The sequence below is a fragment of the Cyprinodon tularosa genome, unplaced genomic scaffold (assembly GCF_016077235.1).
Source record: "Cyprinodon tularosa strain WSP-4 unplaced genomic scaffold, ASM1607723v1 ctg261, whole genome shotgun sequence".
Taxonomy (NCBI): Eukaryota; Metazoa; Chordata; class Actinopteri; order Cyprinodontiformes; family Cyprinodontidae; genus Cyprinodon; species Cyprinodon tularosa.
This window is the reverse complement of record NW_024038965.1, coordinates 385706-411684: the sequence shown is the minus strand read 5'-3', so window position 1 is coordinate 411684 and position 25979 is coordinate 385706. Positions and strand designations below refer to the sequence as shown.

At 36.0% G+C, this 25979-nt stretch overlaps 1 protein-coding gene across 2 annotated transcripts in view; it reads right to left on the bottom strand.

The window, feature by feature from the left end:
* cntn4 (contactin 4) overlaps window positions 1–25979 on the bottom strand; it is a 266498-nt gene that overhangs the window by 157745 nt on the left and 82774 nt on the right. For both annotated transcript variants that reach the window (XM_038289034.1, XM_038289035.1), the window contains exons 3-4: window positions 14319–14451; window positions 3663–3838 (exon numbers count right to left, since the gene is read on the bottom strand). In XM_038289034.1, coding sequence (XP_038144962.1) covers window positions 3663–3838; window positions 14319–14451 — 309 coding nt within the window. The remainder of the gene's footprint in view (window positions 1–3662; window positions 3839–14318; window positions 14452–25979) is intronic.

Sequence of the window (25979 nt, the reverse complement as noted above, 5' to 3'; positions counted from 1 at the left end):
GGCCCATTTATGTTGAGGATTCTTGGGATTCTTAAAGATGCATTACAGAGTTTTCTAATGACACTGCCACCTATGGCCAAAACACAGAACTTGTACCATTCTGCTCATTCTCTTAGCTCACGCCATACTACTAAACAAGGTTTTTTTTTTTTTTATTACTTTTTTCACCTGAAGTTGCCATTGGTGTCTGAGTTGAGCTGGATGCCGGTTGCTTGTTAGTATCCACAAAATCCATCCAAAAAAAAGCACTTCTTTTGTTTGCTAGGTCAGAAGCATTTAACATGGACAGGCTAAATTTAGGAAAATAGGCTGCAGGGTTAGAAATACAGCTTTGCTGAACTACTGAGGTCTCAGTCTTCATCTAATTAAATTGATAATGCCTTTAAAAAAAATTAAAAAAACTACAAACAAATTTATCATATTATTTTTGGCATGATCTGTTATATTCTAAACACTGCAAAGTACTCAGTTGCAAGAAAATATATATGTATCAGGGACTGGTCAGTTTGGAATAGTTAAAACTCGTTCAGATGATGCACACATGGGGTTTCCCAACTTCCCTTGAAAATCTAATGAAAAGTTGAAATTATTTGTGGCGTAGTTTAGAATATCTTACTTAGGACAAACAATGACAGAATTCTCATTTTTATAGTGTAAAAATATTTTCTGGCTACACCACTGGTTCACGCTGAGCATACCTCCATCACAAACACAACTGGAGTAATGTAAAGCTCTGATTGTTCAAAAGCAGCTAATGGATTTTACAGGGATTTGTCTTCTGGTATTCCTTTAAACATCTACAAATAATGACATTACACTATAGTAAACCAGTTGCCCTTTAAATTATTCACTTGGGTCCTCACCATTCAATCATGGTCTTGAGTTAATTAAGCTATTCCATGAGTAATAAAGAAGATAGATGACACCCAGTCATACACACAGTGCGTGTCGCCCGCCGACTCTGTGACAGCAACTGTAGACTGGTAAGGTCAGAGCCCAACAATTGATGGAACTGTCAGCCCATCACAGTGGAAATCCACCAGCAGACTCGGATCATGGATTGACTTTCTACAGCTCCAGGGGGCCAAACAAATGGCCCGAGACAGATTGGTGGCCTTGTCTCCAAATGCTAAACCTCAGAATCTAATCTGAGCAGTTATCAGTCATTTGCTGGGAATGTCATCAATTCACCCAACCAATAATGATCACATACAGTGGGGAGTTATTGAGTCGCTGATGTTCCAGGAATGCACAGCCTGGGGCTCTCTGTTAAAATCCCCAGGATCAGTCAAACAATCCATCAATGAGTTTGAGGATGCTGATTGTGTAAATAAGTACTGTTGTTTTTAATGCATTTAGATCAGTTAAATTGATCCAACTGCCATCAAAGTTAAGTTTCTAAACTTTTCTCAAAATTCAAAACCATTGTATTTTCGTATTGCCTGTATTTCATATTTGCAGGAATTCTAATCCATAGACAGGCTTTACGTCCCACCCACCAAACAGTGTGGGTCAGTAAATTAACTTGAATGAATGACGGATAAGAGTAAAGAAGATATAGTGACAATATAGTTCAAAACTATCCTGATATTGTCCCATTTTCTCAACTTTTTTTAACCTTAGAGGTAGTTTTTCAGTGAAGGCTGTTCCCCAATGTGCAGTACCCACAGGTATTAAGACATCTCCATCCATTAGGCAGACTGACTGACAATGCAACAAAGGAAGCATATTTGAAACAAGTCATTTCTAGAACACTGCAATAGTTTTTCCTAGTAACAGAAAGTAGTTGTGTCATATTCTATTTATTGTCAAAGGGGATAGAAAAAAATGATCACATTTGGCGTGCCAGTTCGGATATGGGTGTTTTTTTTCTTGTTTTTTTTTCCAAAAGGTCAAAACAGAAAACAGAAAAATTTAACAGAATTTCTTTACAATTATCACCTTATTTAAGCATCAAAATAGGTGTTCCTAAATTTAATTAATTTTTATTTACCCTTTTATTACTGAAATATCAAAAAAGAATCAAAGTAAATATTTTTGGTTGATGCAGCTCTACATTAAAATTGCTTGAGTTCTTAATTTTTAATTATGGCACATAAAAACTTATAATCCAAAGAAAAACATTTTTCATTATTTAATAATAGGTTGATCTCTGGGATATTTACTGATGCAAACCAAAAAAAATGAATTTTGTTTCTCACCAGGAGCAATACTGCATCTCATTTTTCAAGCATTTTAAAACTTTTTGAAAACATAGTATAAGCATAAAATAATCAAATTTTGTGAAATATATATATATCATGTCAATAAAGTTTGGGTGTTACTTATATCTTTTAGTCAATAGACATGAGGGGATTATGGTGTAAAAATACTACAACCATGTTAAAGCACCATTATATTAGGACAGAATAGGCTATGTCCATTTCTTTTTTTTTTTTTTACACCTAATCATCAACTTATCTTCACAAATTTGAAGGTTATTACTGCATTCAGTGTTACGAGTGTCCCCAAATGGTGAAATAATTATTAGCTGCATGAATATGAAAGTAGATTTGGGCTCCAGTCAGAGCCACCTTAATCATTCAACATGCTGAGATACGTGAATCCTCATTTGTGCATACAAAGCATGTGAACAGCATAACTTATCATCAATAATGGTATCATCAGGAGGACTGCCCTGTGCAATATTGGAGTAACACTTGCATTCATTTAGAAGTGTTGATGACTCCTAATGTACTGCTGTATCTCTCCCTCTACCCAACCTGCTGATCCAAACAGCTAGCTGAAGGGAACGTAACTTTTCAGCAGCTTAAATATGTAGAAAAATCTATATAAATGACATTTCCTCGGCTTTTCTCCTTCATGCTTTCACATTAGAAATGAAAGTGACTGTGGTAAAGTACATCCGAGTAGGTGAAAATGTGTAAGCTGACTAGCCGGCCACCTCACAGACAGCTATGAAAGAGAGAGATTCCCCAGAACAGAGAAGGCATCTGAACTCAGGTCTGCTGTTTGAACTCATTGTTCCCTTGGCAACATGCTTATTGGAGGATAGTTGTTAATTCAGGCACAGAGTGGCTGCTGCCCAGCAAACTGTTCTCTGAGGTCTGCCTGTAGCTGTTTGATTAACAGAGCCCCTTGCTAACACACCATCAGAATCCCAGTTCATGCCTTATCGCCACTTTTGATACATGTTGCATTTAGGTCTTATAGTTTTCTCTGCCTTAAGGTCTTTTTTTCTAAACCCTCACAAAAGAAATTCTGGAAGAAAAAAAAAGAAAAAACATATGAAGCCAAAGGAAACTGCGGATTCAGTTAAAAAAGTAAATAAAAGCTCTTTAGTGGCAGCCAGTATCACTGGTGGCAGTTCTTTTAATTACTGTAACTCGCTTTTTGCTTTCACATCTTTTTTGTTGGCTGATGTTTGATCTGCTGCATTGACTATTGTAAACTCCAGTCAGCACACAGAGGGAGCTAATGACACCCTAGGGAGAAACTCCCCCAGCATGTTGATCATGTCTTAAAGAACAGTGCACATTGTTATCCTCGGCTGCAACTATGTTTTTTTTTTTCTTTTTTCACCCCTCTGCCCAATTTTTGGGTTTAGAGCTACAGATCCCAGAGACGTTTGTTCAGAGAAAAGTGAGAAAACATTAACTCACATGCAAAGGTTAGACTGGCCTCTCGGCTGACGATGGTCCCAAAGGAGTTGGAGGCTAGGCACTGATACGTTCCGGCATCTTGGTCTTTGTTCAGACGGCTGATTCTGAGGTTGCCTCCAGAAAGGCTGTAGTGAGACCCGGCTTTGGGAATGACTTCTGTACCATTTAATTTCCACCTAAAGCAGATAAAAAGAAGAATGAAAAAAGAGGGAAAAATTAACATGTAAATTTACATATCAATGTTGTAATTTCAGACTGGGGCAACAGACCCATTCCAGACTACGAGGAAAACCTGACTTGTACATTTAATTGTGTTTCCGCATGAGAGAAATTAAAGGTGGGATGATCCCAGAAATCATGCCCTAAGGTTTAGTGTTAATGTTAGCAGCAGTGAACTATTATAGTGCCAAGGACTTGAGTTGGAGAAAAGATAGAAATGCAAGCCATCCATCTTACCAAAGCTAAGTCCAACCACATAAAATTTCCACTTAATCATTTTGGCTCGACAATTAAAACAAATGCCTTTAAGCTCACCTACACACTTGCGCATTCTAGAGCAGTGCACATGATTATTATCGGTGTTGTGGGTGATCAACGAAGCGGATAATTCACTTAAAATGGCAGCAGACTCTCAAATTTCCCCATGTTATTAAAAAGAAACACCCACGGGTGGAAATCAGTCATATCTAAAAAATGGCTTCAAGCCATTATACACTCTAATAGGGCCAGAAGGTGCTACAGTAGTAGCCATTCAAAATGTCCCCACTTCTTTGATGGCCCCTTGGCTGGTCCTTGGCTAGTCCTCTACAATTCCTTTTTAAAACATCAATCTTTGTACTAAAATATTAATTATGGGTATTAAGATCAAAAGAGAAACGTTATCTCCAGGTTAGGGACTGTAATTAAGTGAAAGGGTGGAGTTAGAGTAAAAAAAAAAATGCACGCCCAGGAGAAGGCCAGTGCCTGGAAGTTGGAGGGGCTTTTGCTGGGAGCTGCAGGGAAGTGGGTTGCCATTCAACTGGGAAGGCCATTTTGAATGGCTGCTACTCTACCTGGATATATTTGTACCCTGTGCCTTGAAATGAATCTTTATATACATTGTGATTATTCACAGTTTATAGTCTATGAACCATAAACTACTAGCCATTTTCCAGGGGCTTTATCTACAACACATCCACAGACCAATATGCAAAATAATCCAAATGGTTGAAGGTCATAAAAACACTTGGTACTATTATGGCAATAGCAACTAGTCTGCTTTGATGCCAGATGCGGGTGTTATTAAATAATTCCGTTAACCAATAAGGATTCCATCTTGAGAAACCTTTTTGCAGAGTTATACTTCCTCAGCACAAAAAGGCATTCACGTCTGTGTATGCTATGCGTAAAAGGCCTAAACAGGGATATGTAAAATAAAAACATTTAAAAACATATAGGCAAATCTTTCAGCAGAGGTACATAGTTCTCATGAATGTTATTAAATGCAAAATTGTCCTGGAATTCAATGAGTATGCTTTGATTTCCACCATTTCTGATTGAGGATGGATCTTCACATCAGTCTTAGGTTTTCTTTTAGTTTTGCTCTGTATTTATCTCCACCAATCTTTTCATCAAGTTGGAGCAGCTTCCCTGTACCAACTAGAGAAAAACATCCTATCATTCCTCCTGACGCCATGTTTAATGGTGGGGATAGTGCATCCAGTGTGATGTGTAGTGCTTTTTTTTCAGTTGAATATAGTATTTTTCTTATAGCCAACACATGCCTCTTCTATTCTCACATAACCACAGCACATTTCTAAATGCTTTATGTATTTCTTACATGATCCTGTCTGTGAAAAACTTCTAATGGCTTTTTTCCCTCAATGTCTTTCTTCTGGTTTCTTCTCTAATAAATACCAGATAAATGAATGACACCACTTACAGTTGTCCAGAATGCTAATTTTCCAACCTCTGCTCTAGATCTTCTAGAGTTTTTAACAAAATCCCACTAAAATAAAGTTTTTAGATTGTGAAGTCTGTCCAATTAGATTCCTCCTAGATCAATAAGCAAGAAAAGATTATCCTACATTATCTTAAAAAATGTCCAATTAAGATTTCATCCTGGTGATTTTTGCTAGTTAATTCTTGGAGTGTTTCTGCTTTGATTCATTTCATTTATTTCTCTCTGTTTGATACTGGGTACAGATGGGACAATATTGTACTGCTTTATTTGGAAGAGAAAACACATTGATGCTAAGAAATTGGCTTTGTTAAAGCTCCTCTGTAAACAATAACAGAAGCTGTTCACAGCTGTTGGGTTTGTGACCCCTCAGCTCTTCTTAATATCAATGTTTTGTATCTCTAAATTCAAATAACCTCACATTAAAGGCATAACAAGTTTGCCAGCTTTAAATTCTTGCTTTCAAAATGCTTTTTATATGTTAAACCTTTTCACAGTTTACATGTCTTTGCTTTGATCTAAACTATTCTACCTGTGACTATATGTTTGAGTGGATTGTAATAAAGGGGACCTTCTACCAGTCTTATCGTTTTCAGCCTGAAACAGTTTTTCTCCCGGGGTTTCCATCAACTCTGACTAATCTCCTAACCCATGTTCAGAGAAACATCTCCACAGCATGACCATGCCACCATTTTGTTTCACAATACGGATGGTATGTTCAGGCTAACATCTAATGGTGTATTTCAAGCACAATTTTAAATATAAATGTTTTTTTTTTTCTTATTCCCCAGGGCACCAAGTGGCGCCTGTTGCCACTTCCTTAAAGGTGAGATTTGTGAAGACTCAACTGAAGGGTTGTACAAACAAAGACATTTTTATCCCCCTGTATTGTGTCTGACTGCAATGATTAGAGTTGTGACAGCCCATTTATTCCTACAGAAAATATCCTGCAAAGCAATTTTTTATTTGCTTGATATGTATTAAATTTAAGAAGCTGATAGAAATTATTTTAAATTGTTATTGCGGATCCAAGTAAAAAAGACCATCCATCCATCCATCCATCCATCCATCCATCCATCCATCCATCCATCCATCCATCCATCCATCCATCCATCCATCCATCCATCCATCCATCCATCCATCCATCCATCCATCCATCTAACCCAGCTAATTGCATCAACTCATTAATTAGCAGGATAGGCTCCTCTTGGATGAATATGTGGCGACAGTAAATATTCAATTGCAATTTGTCAGACTTAATCCTTCATTCTGAGCATGCATGTAGTGACAATGTAGATAATTTTTTTTTACATTTTAACAGGAAGAAACTTCCAACAGAATCAGGCTCTGGTACATTTTTTGTTGATGTTCTTAATCACTTTTTTGGGGGGTTCTTGATGGGAAATACTTTGGTTAAATTGTTTGATATAAAATGCTGCATAAAATGTTGACATTGACCCAAATTTTGTGGAGTGTAAAATGACTGGCTAGAATGAATTCTGTTCTTGTTTATAGCGATTCCATCTCATTTCAACAAAATAACAAAATGTCTTGTTCTTGCATAGTATACAGGCCAAAATTTCCTATCAGCATGTTCTCCCACCCTACAGTAAGTCTGTATTTATGTTGCTCCTCCAAAGTTATTGTGAGCCTTTCTGTCTGTTTCATTGATTAATGATTTCCATGCTCATCCTGTCAGTTTGGGTTTATGTTTACATCGTGCACTGGTATGGTTGTGTTGCACTCTCCCTTTTAAGAAGATAGTTTTCATAGTTTCCAACGAGATTTTAAAAGCTTATGAAAACATTTTGCATTTGTAATTTAAGCCTGCATCTCCACAACTTTCTTTGTGACCTGTTTGCTGTGCTCCTTGGTTCTCAAAAAAAAAACCTGATGAATACTTTCACAAGTCGCTGCATAACAGACATAATCTGTAATTGTGTTACGGAAAATCAGCTATTTTTAGTCTCGTGTCCATGGCCGCCTGTAGAGCAGGAGCAGGGTCATCATAGAAAATGTGAGCAGGGGCTGATTACATGAAAAACAATGTCAGGCTGTGCTGCCTACCCGCCTTGCTGCAATCAAATGTCTAACAAACAGCAGAATTCTTGTGGGTCGGAGCATGTCTGCACTCACTGAGCAACTTTAAAGACGTTTTTCTTTTAATAGGAAAAATGTGCATCACAGTATTTTTTTTCTGGCCCTTCTCCAGTTCAGTTATAAGTAAGTGCACACTCTCAGAGCCTTATTACCACACACACACAAAAGCCTGTGGGAGAAGGATGCTTTCCCACAAGACAGGAGCAGAGATTCATTTGCAGCAAACAGAAAGACATCAACATATTCCCAAAGTGAACGAACACCTTGGACCTGAAAACAGCAGCAAAGCTGGCAGGAAGTGGAAGAAGCAGGTGACATTCAGGCATCATGCACAGATAGGAGTCTCACGTTCTCTTTGAAAAGGATTTCAATCTAATACAGAAGCAGCCTTTTACACAGCTGTAATTGCTCAGAGAGAGGCTGCATTGTAACAGAAGATAAACAGTTTAATCGGCGGCAGCTTGAAAACCAAATGCTGCGAGAGATTTTCTATGCCAATCATCACTTCAGCTCTTTATCTGGCTCTTTCTAAAATTTTGAAGAGAATGGCTACCGCAATTGGCCTTGAAATTTTTTCTTTTTATTTATCTCAGAGAGGGATCATGCTGCAAACTGGATCTGGAAGAATTAACTCAGTCCGAATGAGGGCTTTTTTCTAAATGTTCCACAGAGCAAATGTCTGCGCCAGCCGAGTGTGAAGATAGTTAGAAATAACTGCTCACCAAAAGCTGCTATTGTCCCTCTGTAGCAAATTGTAGAGCCCTATAACAACTCCTCTCACTTCGAGAGCATTCATTATTCAGCAATGTTCAGACTTTCTGTGAAACTCGAACACATTTCCACTCCAAAAACGACTGAGTGTGTCAGGCACAGCATGAGGGGAACTCTGACCCGCAAGACGCAGTCGTGTGTCTCTTCTATGCGAAGCAGAGAAGAGAAATACATCAAACACATGTTGAAGGGAGAATTTAATATATCTGTTTACAGTGATTAATAATGGCAAGCTGGCCACAACAGCAGTTTGAATTGTTAGGCACATGCTTTATCCAATCATGTGACAACTGGCTGTGTACAACAGTAGCAAAATATCACACCATCTGGCTTATGAGCCTTTTAATACAGCCCAGTCTGTTTGGTCCTTGTGCTTTAAAATACCATGACACATTGTACAATGCTACATCTCCTACAGCAACATCCACAGTGAATCTTCAATGTTTTTAAACCTCTGTAAAGAAATCTGCCTTTTATGAAATAAACACTTGAAGATCTATAAATATAATACATATACCACTTTTTATATTCCATAGATGCTGTTCAGTTTAACAGAAAAACAAATAAAATATCCTGGGAGAAACTGAAATCATTGAAAACCCTTAGACTTCTTTTTTTTTTTTTAAAGGACCTGTTGATTTAATTATAGCATTCCATATTTTTTAATTGCAATATAAAAAAAAAAATAAAATAAAATCTCAACTAACCTATTTACCTTAAATCAACTATGTGTAATGTTTAGCCAATAGGGATGGTAAACCTGAAATTTAAAGGTTTAACACCCCTGGAAGCAACAGGCAACACTGCACAGGTACAAAATTAATAAACCACTTTTAGCTTAGTTAGCTCTGATGTCTAAGGGTAGCTCATACTGCCATAACGTGGCACTGTAGGTCACATGATGCATTCAGCGATAGATCCAACCCTCCCAAGTTACATAGGAACATTTCTGAAAAGGGCTGACCTCACTGAGCATTGATACGCACCAAGTACTGGAATAGCACTTGGTGTGTAATAACCTCGAAAAAAGTACTCAGGTGAAAAGTTATCCAGTGTTGCTTTAGAAAAAGTACTTCAAATCTCTTTGGAGAAGAAGTTGAGTACCAAAACTGCATTTTAATCTCTATTTTAATCTTAAGTTGGTTTTTACACATCTTGATTTACATTGACAATAAGAAATCCAATGTCTGCTTTCTGCATTCCAGGTGTTACATGAGAGGATAGAAGCAAAGAAAACCCAGATCACGATGCTGCCATAGCATACTATGATGAGTCCCAATTTTGCAGATATTGGTATTACACAGTGAGCTAGTTTATCATTAAGTACACATCTAAGAACAAAAACTGATTAACTGATGTTACGCTGAGCTATAGAAGCCCAAGAAGGCGGCACCATGCAATACTTTGAATTTATATAACACGTCAATACAGACTGTACTTTTACAGCACACAGTTGGCATCCAGGTTTAATTTTCCACTGGCTTTTATGCACATATGTACCTTTGATTTTAATTGCATCAACAACTAAATAGAATTGGAGTAAAGGAGCTTGAAGATGGAGAGATCTGGGTTCTCCTTTATGAACATGCAAAAACACATTTCACACTAAAGCTGTGATTTCTAAGAAAGAAAAAGAATGAAATGTGCTGTACCTCATGCAAACATTTTGCAGAGAGAAGGAGCTGCCGATAAAGATAGTGATCAACTTTATAGGATCTGAAACTCCAGCATATAGTTACAGTGGTGAGCAGCTACTTCACATAATGAGCTGTCACATAAAGTATAGAAACAAAGTTTTCTGAGCCATCTTTTTTTTTCATTCTAAATCAAATTTTGTCAAATATTTAAATGTTACCTCACCATTGGCTTCCTCTACCTATTTAAAACGATTTATGTAAACCAGAGAATAATCTACAAATTGTGACAAGCTGTGCAACAACCACACCAATAACTGTAAATATTTAAGGACTCTCATGACAACCATGCACAATGCTGCATATGGACATACAGGCGTTGCTGAGAGACCTTGTTAATGGGAGAATAGGGAGAGAACTTGATTGCCAGGTTTATGATGACGACTAGTTAATGGCTATATGCCAAAGTCCTCTTAATGCAGATCAAACAGATCTGGTCTAATCTAAACAAGTGTATTCTTTGCCCAATTTGATAGTACAGTGTGTTACTTATCCATATATATATATATATATATATATATATATATATATATATATATATATATATATATATATATATATATTACAGTTAGTCCGTAACTGTCTTTTACCTGTGTGAATCTCCCCAAACGTGTTAAAGATAATCAACAACGAATTAACTTATATGCTGGAGTTTCAGATCCTATAAAGTTGATCATTATCTTTATCGACAGCTTCCTCTCTCTGCAAAATGTTTGCATGAGGTACAGCACATTTCAATCTTTTTCTTTCTTAGAAATCAAAGCTTTAGTGTGAAATGTGCTTGAAAACATGAAATGGTCCAAAGGACTGCGATATAGCAGCCATTGTTAATTTACATTACTGACTGCCATCTTGAATGACATTGTTCATATGATCACCCCATACAACAGACTATGAGTTGTACCCATTCATAATTTTTTTTTTTTTTTTTTTTTTTTTTTTTTTTTTTTTTTTTTTTTTTTTTTATGTCATCTCCAACGTATTCATCAACACATCTTTTTCTCTTATGGCTAAACTTTATTTTTGCATTATTTTCTCCTCAATAATTTGCATTAATGCCTATGGATTGCCTTATTTATGGTTAAATGTGGGCATTGCTGTGGCTGGCTGTGCCCCACCCTGAATTAAGGAGTAGGACAGCGATAGATCAGCGACAAATATTGAATAATATAAGTCATTTTAGGGGCTAAATTAGAGTAGCTATTTTAAAAGCCAGCCACAAACCTCTAAAAGAACAATCTTTTCTTCATTTTATGTCAATTTTTTAAAATCTTTTTTTAATCTTTATCTTTTTAAAGTTTTAATGGAGAAAAAAAGGCTTAGTATCTAGTGCATTTCTTCACCCTGAGATGCAGCCACATCATCCAGTCCCTGATTCATTATCATGATGTGATAAAGCATAAAAGTTTATTATGGAACTTTAAAAATATTTCTTCATAAACGATTGAAGCTTGTTCATAGGGATAACATGTAAATTCATTGCTCTGGTTTGTGGAAAACACATTTTTGGGTAAATGCAACATCAAGCTTAATGGTTTTTAAGCTTTTGTTGCAACTAGTTAGGTGTATTTTATGTCACAACGAATATTGTCCCACTTTTCTTTTCAGAACAGTTTCTATAGAGAATGAAAAGGAAATCTAAGAGCACACAGTCTCCTGTAGTGCTCCTTTTCCTCTAACACAAAACTTTTAATGGCTTTCTTAAAGCATGCTATTTTAGCAGCCTTAAAAGACTACTACCCCTTGCTGTCTTTAATCTTGACTTAAAGCGTTCCTTGTCTGTCTCAATATGTTTGGTCTCCATCTATGAGGGGTCTTTATAAGGCTATTTTTTTTCTTTCAAAGTTTTTCCTTTGTATACTTTTGTAATTTTAATACATTATAAATTTCCATAAAAGTTAATAAGTTATAAGAGAAAAAATATTTCTGCAACAAGCATAATGAGATCATTGACCAAAACTCTGTTATGTAAAGCCGGAATTGTTAATGGATTTTAATTTTAAAGCACTGAAAGAGTTCAGACATGAGGTATAAATACTTTATATAATCTACATCGTTTTTTTTTTTTTTTTATTTAAAGAAAATTAAAAGGGAGGCAGGGAATTGTGAAGTCTTGTCTTTTTCTTTCTTTTTACACCAGTATGGCTGATTTTTCCATTTCTAAGGTGTTAATTGTGTTTATCAGAGAGACAGCCAGGGGAAGAAACTGTCTCACTGGTTGCTGATTTTTTACAAAACATACTCTACAGATCTGACCTGAAGGTAAAGTCCTTAGACTTTCACGGGATCTACAATGTTGGATGCTTTTTCCTTATCCTAGACCTGTACAAGACCTACCTGAAGGAAGGTCAGCCTACTTGTCAGGGGACCTAATTGATTTTTTTCACTTTAGATTTGTTAAAATTATTTGAAAAAGGATTTCTGGTTTTAATATGTTTTTTTTTTATAATCTCTTTTAAGAACATTTCCACTAACGTTGCCCAATGGTGTTTTGTTAGATGGCTGTTAAATTACATGTACATTCCTGCATTGTTACAATTTCCTTATGAATAACAGCTGATCATCAAATACTGACTTTGACTTAGCTCTCATATGCCTGTTGCAACTTTTGTTTAGTTGTAAACAGAAGCTTTAAAAGGAAGACACAGCAACCCTGACAAGACTGAGCTGATTAGTTCAAAACTTAAAGCTGGCCTTGTCCCAAGCATGAACCACTGCAATCCTTTCAAAGTTTATCCCTGTCATTTCTGTTAGCAAGCGTGACTAACTTCAACTTTAACTCGCAACAGTTCTGGAACAAAAAAGAACTGTGCAATGTGAGGGGAAAATTAAAAGAGTAGAAAGATTATGAACTGGATGATTGCATGCAGAGCTCAACATGCTTTCCCAAGCAACGGATACCCAGCTCGTTTCCAGCAGGGGGTCGGATAAAAAAATACTCTTTACAAAACACAAGCCACAAGACGCAGCTTTCTGATCCCGATCGGGGCAGGCATGATGCGAAAGGATATATGTGAGTTATTTTCCAGAGCTGTAGCTAACAAGCCAAGACTGTCTTGTTGGCTCATCAGGAAACAAAGCCTGGAGCGTTTTCATTCACGCTGAATGGGAAGTAGAATCCAAGGGCATAATTAAAATCTACTCTGCATAATATTACAGCATAGGACAATCTTTTTTTCTGCCTTGCAACCATTAGCTGTAAAAACTGGAGAAATAAAGAGCTGAAGAAGCTTTTAATAAAAACCAACCAAACAAATCTCATCTATTTCATAGGAAAATGCCAAGAAAGTCTCTGACCGTTACATTTAACTTCTTATTAATTTCATCAATAATAAATAAATAATAAATTAGTGTAATTGGTGTAAAATAATTCAGTCAAGTTTAGGTGCTATTGTAATTCTAAAGTAAAAAGAAAAGGTATTAAAACATCGATTTGAAATTTATCAGTGTACAAAAATGTTTATTAAATCTCAGTTTAAAAGAAGTTGTATTAAGTTGCAGTACTTCAAATTAACTTCGATCAGTTCAAGCATTTGAAACTGTGAACTAGATGACCAGAGGTAGTTTGCACTAATTTAGCAACAGAAAATAAATGCATACTTAGCATAACTAGCAGCTAAGGATTGGCAAGAAGCTGTTTTCTTACTTTGCTTACATCAATAACAATTTTTACTTACATAGTGCCCACATTTTTTACACACAAAGATAATAAAAAAAGGCAAAAATAATAAAAGGTTTAAAAAATATAAGAAAATGTTTTAGACTGTAATGAAGCAAAATGTGAAAGAAAAAAAAAAGGAAGGATTTTTTTCTGGCGGTGGTGCTTGTAATATTTCTGTCTTGGAATACAGAGTCTCTTATAATCTAGGAAACTGTTGATTTAGGGAAAATATGAAGAGCCTTTAACATATTGGGAAATGATCCGCCTCGCAGTATCAGGATTTCTGATCGTGTCTTAGTCTGCTACAGGTTTTATGACTATTTTATTTTCCATTAGTTTATCTTTATTGCCATTCAGAGATGAACAAATGCAAAGGAGGAGTGCTTCAGACACCTGTGTGCAATATGTTGATATTTGAACTGTCAGCAGATCTGGCACTGTTAATGGAGAATCGCTGCCGACTAAAAAAATATGAGGTTTCTCAGACTCACCGGTATGTGGGAGGTGGGGTACCCTGGGCCTCGCAGCTGAATACCACCTCCCTGTTGTTCCCCACGGTCTCCACAGGATACACAATGCTGCCTGGCTGTTTGGTGAAAGCGGGACTCTGCAGGACGCTGCGCTCTGTGGGACCACAAGCAAACACAACATGGTTGAACATAAACCTTTGCAGCAGCCTGTTTGCAAAACAGCCAATTAGTCAGTGGCAGAGACCAGTTGATGCAGCTTCAAGCCTCTCAGAGGGGAAAACCACAAGTAGACAAAACATATCAATTTAAAGTGCCTGTCATGACTTCAAGGCGCAGAGGGAAAGCATTTAAAGTGAGACATGTCTTCAGGACCTATTTAGGTGGTAATAGGATACAGAGACTAATTTGGGATGAACGCTGACTTAAAAAGCTGCCGATAGCATGTTTTTATGTCTTCTTTTATCATTTCTTTATTGGAGCAGATGCTAGGATTATGTGCCCATACAATTTACATCAAATAAGTACATCTAATTAGTCTCTTTGTTGTAAAATAATGATACATAATACAAAGGTATATTTAAAAAAAAGATGCTTCTACTGATAATAGAATCAATAATCCAAATTGCAAGACTATCTCAGACCAAAGGTTTATTTTCATAAAATCTGGGTAACTTACATTAAGCATAGATGTATCTAAGAAAAATTTAAAGCAAGAAAAATACAGCTTAACTTATATCAAAAAAGTGCAACTAGGGTGAAATGATAAAATGTGAGTTAGAGTTAGGTGTTGTTTACAGAAAATTAGATCTATCACTACAGGCCTTTCAATACAGGAAGCCATGTGTACCCAAAGAGTGCATGTTTTAAACCCCTTACTGATTCAAGTTATTTAATACGATATTTTGAAAAAAAAAATTTGTTCATTTGAATATGACACAAAAGATATAAATACTTTCTGGTTATTTAATATGCAAATTAGCATCATACAGCACCACACTGAGTTCTAGATAACAGCAAACAGCCCCCAAAACAATCTTTGATGTCTGGATTAAGCATCAAGTTGGATAAACTGGCCAACCCGGATGTTTTCACACTGAACAGGTTTTTAGGAATGGTTTAGGGCTGAAACAATTAATTGGATTAATCGTGATAAATCCATGATTTAAAAAATCATTAACTAATTTAGTAATTGAATAATAGTTAACTAGGGACTAGAGAACCTAAAATGTGCCTTTAGCTGACAGAGCAACCCACCTTGGGCAGCAATTATACCAAAACTGTAAAAAAAAAAAAAAAATATGTAAACATTTTGCATTTAAGATAAAATCTTATTTGTCTGTTAATACTACATCTCTAAAGCTGGCCTGGTGTCGCCTCGGGGTCCCCCAAGAGCAGCTGGAGGAGGTGTATGTGGATCGGGAAGTCTGGCCATCTCTGCTTGCTGTCTCTGCGACACGACCCCGGATAAAGCGGAAGAAAATTTATGGATAGATGGATTAATTGACTTGCAAAATAATCATTAGTTGCAGCCCTAGTATGGTTGAGACAATAGGTTTTACAAGGGATTAAACCTGTACCCATGCATGGAGGTGGTTATTCTGCTGCAATGGTCTCATGGGGAACTTTAGATGAACCTTGACTATTGTTAGAATCTACGGCTGGAGAACTTTATGACTTGACCTTAAGCTACTGTGATTATGGAGGAGAAAAACAGTAAATATGCAGCAGCAATGTAGTATGTAGGATCCTTATCTGAGACATTTTTTATAGCATTACAACCTTTCATTAGTCTACACTTAAAATGGGGGACTTTAGTCCAAGCTTGACAGACAAGGAGTTACAAGTACCTTTTCTAATAAAAAGTTGACTTGCAGACTTGGATTCAAAATTAGGACCGAAATTTATATGTCAAAGACCACCTTAATGCAGAATGGAAGAATATTGTAGATAAAAAAAAAATATATATATATGATACTGTTCAATAATACACAAAAAACGTTCAGTTTAAAGATATAATATGTAAGCTAAAACTGTCACTATGTCCTGACAGTAACATATTTGATATATAATCTGTGAAAAAAACAAGCTTTTCTCCTTCCTCCCAGGGGTTTTCCTGACTTTTGCAGAAACACACCGCTCCTGGTCAGAAACAACTGATCAGAGCCAGAGGGAATGCCTTAACTATGTCAATCATTCTCCTGTATATGCTGTTCAAACCATATCCCCGTCAGTGTGTACTGTCGTTCAAGTTAAAGACCGCCAGTGGGCTGCAGCTGTGCAGCTGTACGTCAATGTAAAGTATATCACTAATATTTATTCCCTACCAGTGAATGTGCCGTAGCTGTTTATCCCTTTTAAACAGTAGTGGCTAAAGTTAATGGCTTTGTGAGCATCTAGAGACAAATCTAGTGACTTTTTTTCTGTGTTGTTAGAGACTTTGACAACAACTTGTAAAAGTACCCATTGTTCTTAGTTTACTGTTTTCAGCGAGTGTTGATGCGGGCCCTCCCTCCAAAGGAGCACTGAAGTCAGTTTCAGCCGAAAAACTGTGTCTGGGGTCAGAGAATGAACAGCATTTTCAATGTGTGCACGCTGAAAATGAGTCACATATGAACAAAGCTTTGCTGATCCCCCCAGATAGAAAAAGAAAAAGAAAAAAAAAAGAAACGTATTTATTTAATTTTTCAACGTATATTATTTTGTTTGTTTTTTTTTCTTTAAGACTATTGCTGTAAAGTAGATCACTCCATACATTTAATTCATTCAGTCTTATCCACTGCGTATGCCTTTGCTATCTGTCTTTACATTGAATTTGACAACATAACATGTCTTTATGTAGTTTAGGTTTAGGAAAAATATTATCAAGTACTTGAAAATATTCAATTAAGCGAATTAAATAAAAACAAAGACATGCCTTGAAGACCTGCAAATAGTAATTACAGAAAATGTTATGAAATTACCTATCTGCCTATGCAGGCTTTATATAATCAAGTGTAATCTACAGTTGCACTTAGCCTTTTGAGGCTTTTGCCTTTACCTTGACAAATGGTTTATTTTCAGAGAGTTCTATTTGGTAAACAACTCAATGTTTCAATTTTTTCCACCCGTTGGAATAAGGTGAAATAAGATGTCTCCTTGTTTCCTTTCATAAAATCCCACATAAAATAAACAATCCGATTTAAAACCCTGGTGCTCACCAAGGTGTAATTTTAACATAACACATCTAATACACATTTCATTACACATCTAGTAATAGTACTTTAAATTCATATCTAAAAAAAGAAAAACAACAGAGGACACCACTCCAAGAGATTGCTAACTAAGGGAACAGTCAGGGAATCACATTTTGTTCCGACTACTAAACTACATCTGTCGCTGCTGCTAAACATCTTTCTTTGTATTAATGTAAGCTGTAGTAGGATAATAAAATTAGCTTTTCAAGTGTCTGACAGTTAAAGGAACGGACAGTGTGGTCTGAGTTTCATTATGTAAATTGAATTAGCTAATGGTGGTCTCAGCTAATATCTCAGACATGTGGTAAAACCCAATTAATGAATGAAAACGAATGTCTGCATCTCTGCATTTGTCTGACCTAACTTGACCACAACCTAAGGGTTTGCTATTTCTAAGATGAAATGTGTGTGTTGCTGTTGGGTGTGTGTGTGGGTTTGCATGGATGGTTGTTTATTTGAGGCCATCCTGCAAACAGAGTGAAAAACAGCAGTTGGTGCTACCAAAACTTCCCAGGGGAATGGAACTGGGGTATGCTACACTGTTTCCTAAATGTCATTTAATGATGTCATATCCTATTTAGCATATTTATGACATCTGCACTTTAAATTTGTATTTTATGTGCTATTGTATGATTGCTGTTTGAACAGTAGTCCTCTGTAATGCACTAAAGATCATAGTACAGCCATAACACAGGCATACAGTTGAAAGTAAATATGTAAATTCACAGTATAGACGGATCAGTAACCTTTTCTATAAATTTCACTGTTTGAGAATAAATCTAAGAACACTTTGTCTGTTCAAAGTCAATGAAGATTTTAAAAAGCCTTTCTTTGTGCAAAATACCAGAATAATCAGAAAAAAGAGAATATATATATATATATATATATATATATATATATATATATATACTTATATGTACTTATATATATACAGTATGTAGAAGCTTTTGTTCAGCTCAACTCTCAGACCAAAAAACAGTTACAGCTCCTACTGGGAAAAAATGCTGCAGCTAAAAATTCTTTACTTCTACTTTTTTACTTCTAATCTTCTATTAAGTAAATTAAGAATTTTTTATTTATTTTTTGCAATTGCAGTGTTTAGTTTTTCATTTTTTGATTTGTCAATGCCAAATGTCACATACAATGTCAAAGCAAGGTGTCACTGATTTGAGATTCATTTTAACCCAGAACAAAATGCAGAAAAATATAGCGCATCCTAAACAAATAACGCAACTCCCCTAAATATAAGTCATATTTATTACCTACAACAATCCACTTGAAAAAAGCAGGGAATTAGTGTATTTAACACATTATCCTTCATAGTCCGTAGTCCACAGTGTGTGCTAAAAGCATATGATTGAAAAACCTCTAAGCTGCTATTCAAGTCATCCTACAACAAATTAAACAGAATAGACTAAGTGGCATGAAAAATCACTGCTTCATAAAACTATTGTGTTTTTTTAATACTGAAGATTTTTTGGGGGAAACAAGATGAAGTAAAGAAAGTATGTCACTGAACAATGATGTAGGAGGAAAAAGCATTTCTGCTATGAAGAAGAGTAGACTGACTTTAGTACACTTGTTTCATATTAAATCTAATTAAACTCCTTATTTTTAACTCTTTACAGCCCACCTTAAAGAAATATCTCATTGGGCAGACAGTGTGCTGCCATGGAGAGAAAAAGTAAAGAAAATGAATATGAATCTGCTTCCTATAGAGTATCAGTACTTTTTCAGTCACAACTGATTACACAGAACAAGTAAAAAACAGTGCATGACACGCAGGTGGAAAGCAGAACATGGTTTAGGATTTAATAATAGTAATATATGTCCCCACATGCTGCTAGGATGAGGTCATCAGTATGCTGCAGTGATAGCGCTGTACATCCCTGATTGTGGTGATTTGTGACCTGATGTGTGAACCACTGATGATTTAGTCTTTCTGTGTCAGTCAGTGAGAATTCCTCATGCATACTGTATGCCATACTGAGTTCAATCAACAGCACAGAACACAGAATTGTGAAAAAAAACAACTTGTAGTTAGCACTGCATCCATAGCTCAGAATGAATGTTAAGGCAGTCTACTGTATGTGGTGACATTAGATCTCAGAAGGGAGAACTAAACCATGTCATGGTTTGGTCATGTTGTCTAGGATTGATTTCATTTCTAAAATTTGTTTTAGGGTTGCTCTTGTAGGCAATCCCAATGCCTACTGTGCTTCTTCATTTTTTAATTCAAGTTTATTAGATTGGGGATGGATTATAGCTAATGCAGAAAACAAACGTTTGCCCTATAAATAAGCAGTTATCTGAATAAAAGTTAAAACCCCAACTTATGGGTTAACACTTTAAAGAATTTTATAAAAAATGCTACAAGTTTAAAGCTAAAAAGATCAAAAACTCAGATCTTAATATTTAATAGCCTTTCAAAACCCACCCGATTTAAAGCACTTCCAAGTATGAACTCAGAATACATGAAAATTACACCGATAAAATGTTTACCTATATAGACATGTCATACATTGGTGGAAAGCTTAGATTCTCAACAATTCAACCACCATGTCATACATTGGTGGAAAGCTTAGATTCTCAACAATTCAACCACCAAGCTAAAGTTAAGGACACAGCAAGCACTAAAGCACAAGTAATATATATATATCTGTGAAGGCATCCAGAAGTCGTTTTATCAATCCAATCCTCAATTGTTTATATTTCATTCATCTATAAGGGTCCACAGATTAAAAGTAATCCAGCATATTCATAATAAAAATATTCGATGATAAGAAAATCACCACATAACATCCAGTTGTTGACATCAGAAAAGTTAGCTGGGCATAGCTAATGCTTAGCATCTTGCAAACTTTTACTTCCTAATACTTGTTTCCTCAGCTGTTAACCAGCAATGTTTAGTATGTTTCTTTACATCGTCTTCTTATCTACAAAATAAAAGTGTTTGCATCTTTGCTCGCAGTTTGAAGCTGAATAATAACGGTCCTATTTTTTTTTAAGTTTGGATGCTGATTTTGTTTTATTACAAATGCCTAAGGCTGAAAAACAAACAGCTCAGAAAAGGAACTGGGGCTTATTTTAGTTTTAAAGCAGCAGTTTCACTATTTTTTTTTATTTTTTTTTTTTATGTTATTGTAGGTTTATAAATGTTACATTTTGTTATATACACTGATTCTGAATAAGAAAGTTTAAAATAATTGCTTCATAAATGTTTTGTGGCCATCAAAATGCTTCAGTGTTATTATATGAGTCAAATAGTTGAGTTTAAGCATTTGGCACACCAGGCACATTTGGAGAAATTTGGAGACACTGGTGACACCAAAAGTTCGAACCCCCACAGCTCTTGAACTGTTGTAGCTAGAGGTCTACTGTAAAGTTTTGTGCATTTGTGGTTGACATGATGTAGAAAAAATGTAATACAATGAGACATGCCTATTCTTAAGTATGTCTTTATTACCGCGGTTCAAAAAAGACCTATTATTTTCGTGAATAAAAAAAACAAACTTTGATGCAGCTTGGGCTGTGTTTTACTCACCCATTTATCTCATTTATATATTCAGAAACAAGAAGGTGTTAGCTTTCAAATGATGTATCACACATGTAATTTGGGCTTACAGTTCCTTGGTTATTTGCTTTTCCATTTGGGTATGCAAAATAGGCAAGGATTATTTCAAAGTGAGATGGATGTTAAGGTGATAGAAAGGTATCAGAAGAACTATACTTTTCACAATAGATAAAGTAGATCAAAAACATAATGAAGAAACAGCAAAATATAACAAATCTTATACATTAGACAAAATGTGTATTATTATGAAAATAAAAAGCTTAAATCATGATGTATCTGAGCAGCCAAAGTAGCGCCCCATGGGCTTCTGAGGATCTGAGGTGCGTGATCACTCCCCTGAAACTGTTTATTAACGCCTAACTTAACTTAAAATGTTGAAACCTGCCAGCAAACTATGTTTGCTTTTATTATTGTAGTTTGGGAAGTTTGTAAACGCTAACATCTATTTCCAGTTGCCACGAACATCAGGGAAAACCCCAAGAGGTGACCCGGCCGGAGGCAGTTGCTGCTTGGGATTGACAGAGCACCGCCAGTAGATGGGAGTCTGCACGGCTCTGACGGTGAAATCATATTTAAGGCAGGATCATAATATTGATGAACTGAATGTACAAACGATGTGGACTTTCTCAATTAATATTTAAACTACTTTTTATAAGCTTATCACAGCAAATATAGCAAAGCCACTCTCTGCAATTGGAACACAGGAGCAACACAAGCAATATATGCATCTGTACACGTTTTACCAGATGCACTTTTTTATTCTTTTATAATTATCTTATCATGTTAATTATTTATTTTTACACTACTGAATTATTTATCCTTAATTATTTATTTTACCTCTATGCCACTGCTATTTATTTTTCTATATCTTATATATATATTTTCCTTTTTTTTCCATTTTTTCATGTACAGTTCTTTTAAATGTCTTGCTACTAAAATTTGCTATACAAATAAAATGGCCTTGCCTTGCCTTAATTTGCAAGGAGCCTGATTAGGGCTGATCTATCCACTATCCAGTATCTAGAAAAGGGCAACTAACCTTTCTGCAGACCCCATGCATACTGCACAAAAAAGATTTAACTTCAGGTCAATGCTACAGAGAACTACAAGAAACAACCTTCACACACACTATCTTCCTGAAAATTGTTATTACTCTAAGGAACAGTAGCTACGTTTACATGGACACAACTAATCGGATTGAAGGCCTGATCAGATCAAAAATATTTCATGTAAACATGTCAGACTGAAGATTCTAATCCGATTCGGTCCGATCGGATCTAAATTTAATTCCGAATGAGAGAGGTGGTTTTTGCCGATCGCCATTCCGATTGGCGTCCATGTAAACACCCATTCGGATCTTAAGAGTAAAATAATCTTCACTGCGCATGTGTGCGACGTCAGCGTGACGTTTTTCCGCCTTGTCAACAACAGGAAACCACCGGTCGCTCTCGCTCTCGCTGTGGCGGGGGGAGTCTAGGAACGCCGACTTATACACTCAAGTTCATTTAAAGCTGCAGGAAGCAGGAATTTATCCTCCTCCTCTTCCTCTTTTCTCTCTCCACAGCCCACTCGCTCTCCCACACCGGTTCAATCGCTCATTCTCTACATTTTCTCTCGTACATTTCGCTGCCAAGCGCTTTTTTCCTCTCTCCTTTTTTCTTTCCGCTCGCTCCGAGCGCATCGTTTGTCAGGCCTGCCAAAAAGCAGACAGAATTGCCAAGTTTGGCAGGAAGTTCTGCGCATGCTTAAAAGATTTAATCTGATCCAACGCTTGGTACATGTATACACACGTCATGATCGGATCATTTCATTTAGTGTCCACGTAAACGGAGATTTGGAATTTCCGATCAACCAAGGTTTGGATCGGATCGGGGAAATTTTGCGCATGTAAACGTAGCTAATGACAAGCAGGAGTATTGAAATTAATACCAAGCTACACACACACACACACACACACATATATATATGCATACATACATGCATGTATACATACATTCTTCTGAACAGAACATGATCTCATCAGCAAAATGTCTAATTACATCCAAACAAGTTGCATAATAGGCTTGTTACTGCTAATGGGATAAAGCTACATCTTCACACAAAATCTGCAAGTTGCAAACACTGAAAACTTTGCCATAGATGTATTTAAATTTTTTTGGTATGTATTTAAAGAACGACACGCACTTTAGCAAAGTGAGTTTCTGGACTGACATATAAATCATGCCTTTCAGCTAATGTATGGAGAAATCCAAAACACTCCAATTTCAAGCGTGCAATGAGAAAAGTGTCTTTTATACTATTTGAAAACTGCATTCACATCTCATGGCATGTCTGAGTTGAAGCATTTTTTGGTGTTCCATTTATGGTTTTTTGACAGTGAAAATTACATATAATTATAAAATCTCTAGTGTAAGCTGCACACATTTGAAAAGGGCTCAACTGCTCTACTGATGTATGCATAGGAAAATGTATGCATCATCAGGAAGAAAATATTAGGAGCTTAGATGTGGCTGTGAATTTTATATGTAAAAAAAAAAAAAACCTGAAACGATTTAAATCAAGCACTGCAGTCATCCAGACTGCCTCCATCTGCATTACACAGTAACTCACATTTGTGCGTTAACACACTCACAGTCCCTCTGATTCCTTAGAGTGGTATAAACTGCAAACCATTACCAAACTTATACATAGAAAAAAACTAAATTCAAGTTACACATTACAGAAAATGAGAATATTACAAATGAACTTGTCAAGAATCATAACTCTGCAAGCAAGATTTTCCTCCAGCCCATTAGGAAGCTCCTGACAGGTTTAGTGGGGCTGCGTAGGGGGAATACTGATATGACAGTCAGAATGGCCAAGTATGTAGAGCCACCATGTATTTTTGAGTTTTTCCAGTGAAATCAAGAGATTTTGCCCTGTTTTTAATGACATGGGACAAAGATTAAGTTTCAAACCCAGGCAGAAGATGAAAAGTGACTGCTGTTCTGGCCGTGCAGTGGATAATGAGCTCTACAGCATTCACACAGTCTGAAGCACAGTGCTGGGAGAGCATGAGACCTAAAGCCAGATGATATGATGTTAATATATTATCAGGAAGGCAAGTGTATATTTTGTCCTTCCCAGTTCCTTATTGAGTCACCTTGCATGTCAAAATGGAGCAGAGTGTGGCCTCATGCAGCCTTTATCATGACCAGCAAGTTATCTCTAATGAGCCACAGCAAAGAGAGGTTGAGGTGCACTTATCAGCCCCTTAAATTTAAGCTGGATGCAATTAGTGAAAATCCTACAGCTGCTCACAGATCACGTCAAATGTGGTTGAGCAAGTTCAAACAGGGCGGTGACAGAGCTTCTGGTACACTGCATTCACAGCACGAGATGAAGCTCTGATTATAGTTTTGTCAAAAAGGAATCCAGTTTTTCACAATTCCCCATAATTGTATTTGAGCAACATTGGATCTGTTTGGTAACCGTACAGGATTTAAAACCAATTAATTAGATGGTGATTACTCCCAAATTTCTTTTTATTATTTAAAAGAACCAGGTTTTGTCATACTATCTTTTAAAGAAGACTTGATCGATATCTCTTCAGGTATTGTGAATGTAATAAATTCATTTCCAGATATACTGAAAGATTTTGTTTGAAAATGAATAATGGGAAACCTTCTGTTTAATGTAAGATAGATTTAATGAAATGATAAAGAAACTGAGGAAAGTTGTGTTTTTTTCTTGTTTTCTTTGTTTATTTTGAGGGGGGGGGGGGGGGGGGGGGGGCACATAAGGTAATGCAGTGTTGCCCACCTCAACCTACTGGTGTGAACTATCTATCATCTGGTAGAAATAAGGAGACTACACAGCTTTTCTTTTGCAAGGTACACAAAATTAGACAGACCCATAAAATTCCAATTAGGAAGAGCAAAACACTAATTACTAAAAAATATGACTGTTTTTGTTGTTTACTTTATATTTTTGTGAAAGTCAAAACTTTCAATGGCTTGGCCAGTTTTAATAAACAATTTTTTTTATATATATATATATATATATATATATATATACATTCTTATTATTCAAAACAGATTTTCCTCAGAACCAAAGAGTTGTTGATGGTTTAATTATCTTTTTACTATTTCTGTCTCAGACCACACAACAGAATATCAAACACTAATAAATTCAAGGCCTTAAACAAATCATCAAAAAGTGTAAAAATACTGAAAAAATAATTTAGGCATCTGCTGGATCTTTTTTAGTATCATTAGTTACTATCCGAAAAATCTAACAATTTCGTCAGGATATTTATAACATTCTTAGTTAATCTGTGTTCTAACAGAATAAAATAGCTGTCAAGCAGAAACTCTGTGCTCTTTCCACAATATGTGTGAATTCTCCAATCATGTAAAACTATTCTATGACACACTATAAGACATAAATTTAATAATCTTTGGTATGATGTCACTTTTAATATGCAAATTTTATGTGCTTACAAGTGAATCGCTTGTGATTCATCTCCAACTTTCTTATTATGTGCATGATCAGACTATACCATTAGAGAGAGAGGGATACAAATCTGAAAAAAAAAAAGTAAAATTTACACTTAGGGGAAAAAAAAAAAGAGGCCATCTTTGGGATACTAGTTTAACAGTTTTTTTGTTCTGATCGGGGCAAAAAGGAAGGCCTATCCACGACAGGAATCGATTCAGAAATAAAAAAACGTACAACTTTATTTTTTATTTGTGGGACGGTACCATTTCAAACCTGTGAAGCCTCACCCGCTTTTCTTCTGCCAAATCTCTGTCCCATGTAGAAGTCCTTGTGGTTCCATGTTTAAGAAGATTCTTATTGTGGCTAAATAGATAAGTCACATCTATTGTACTTATA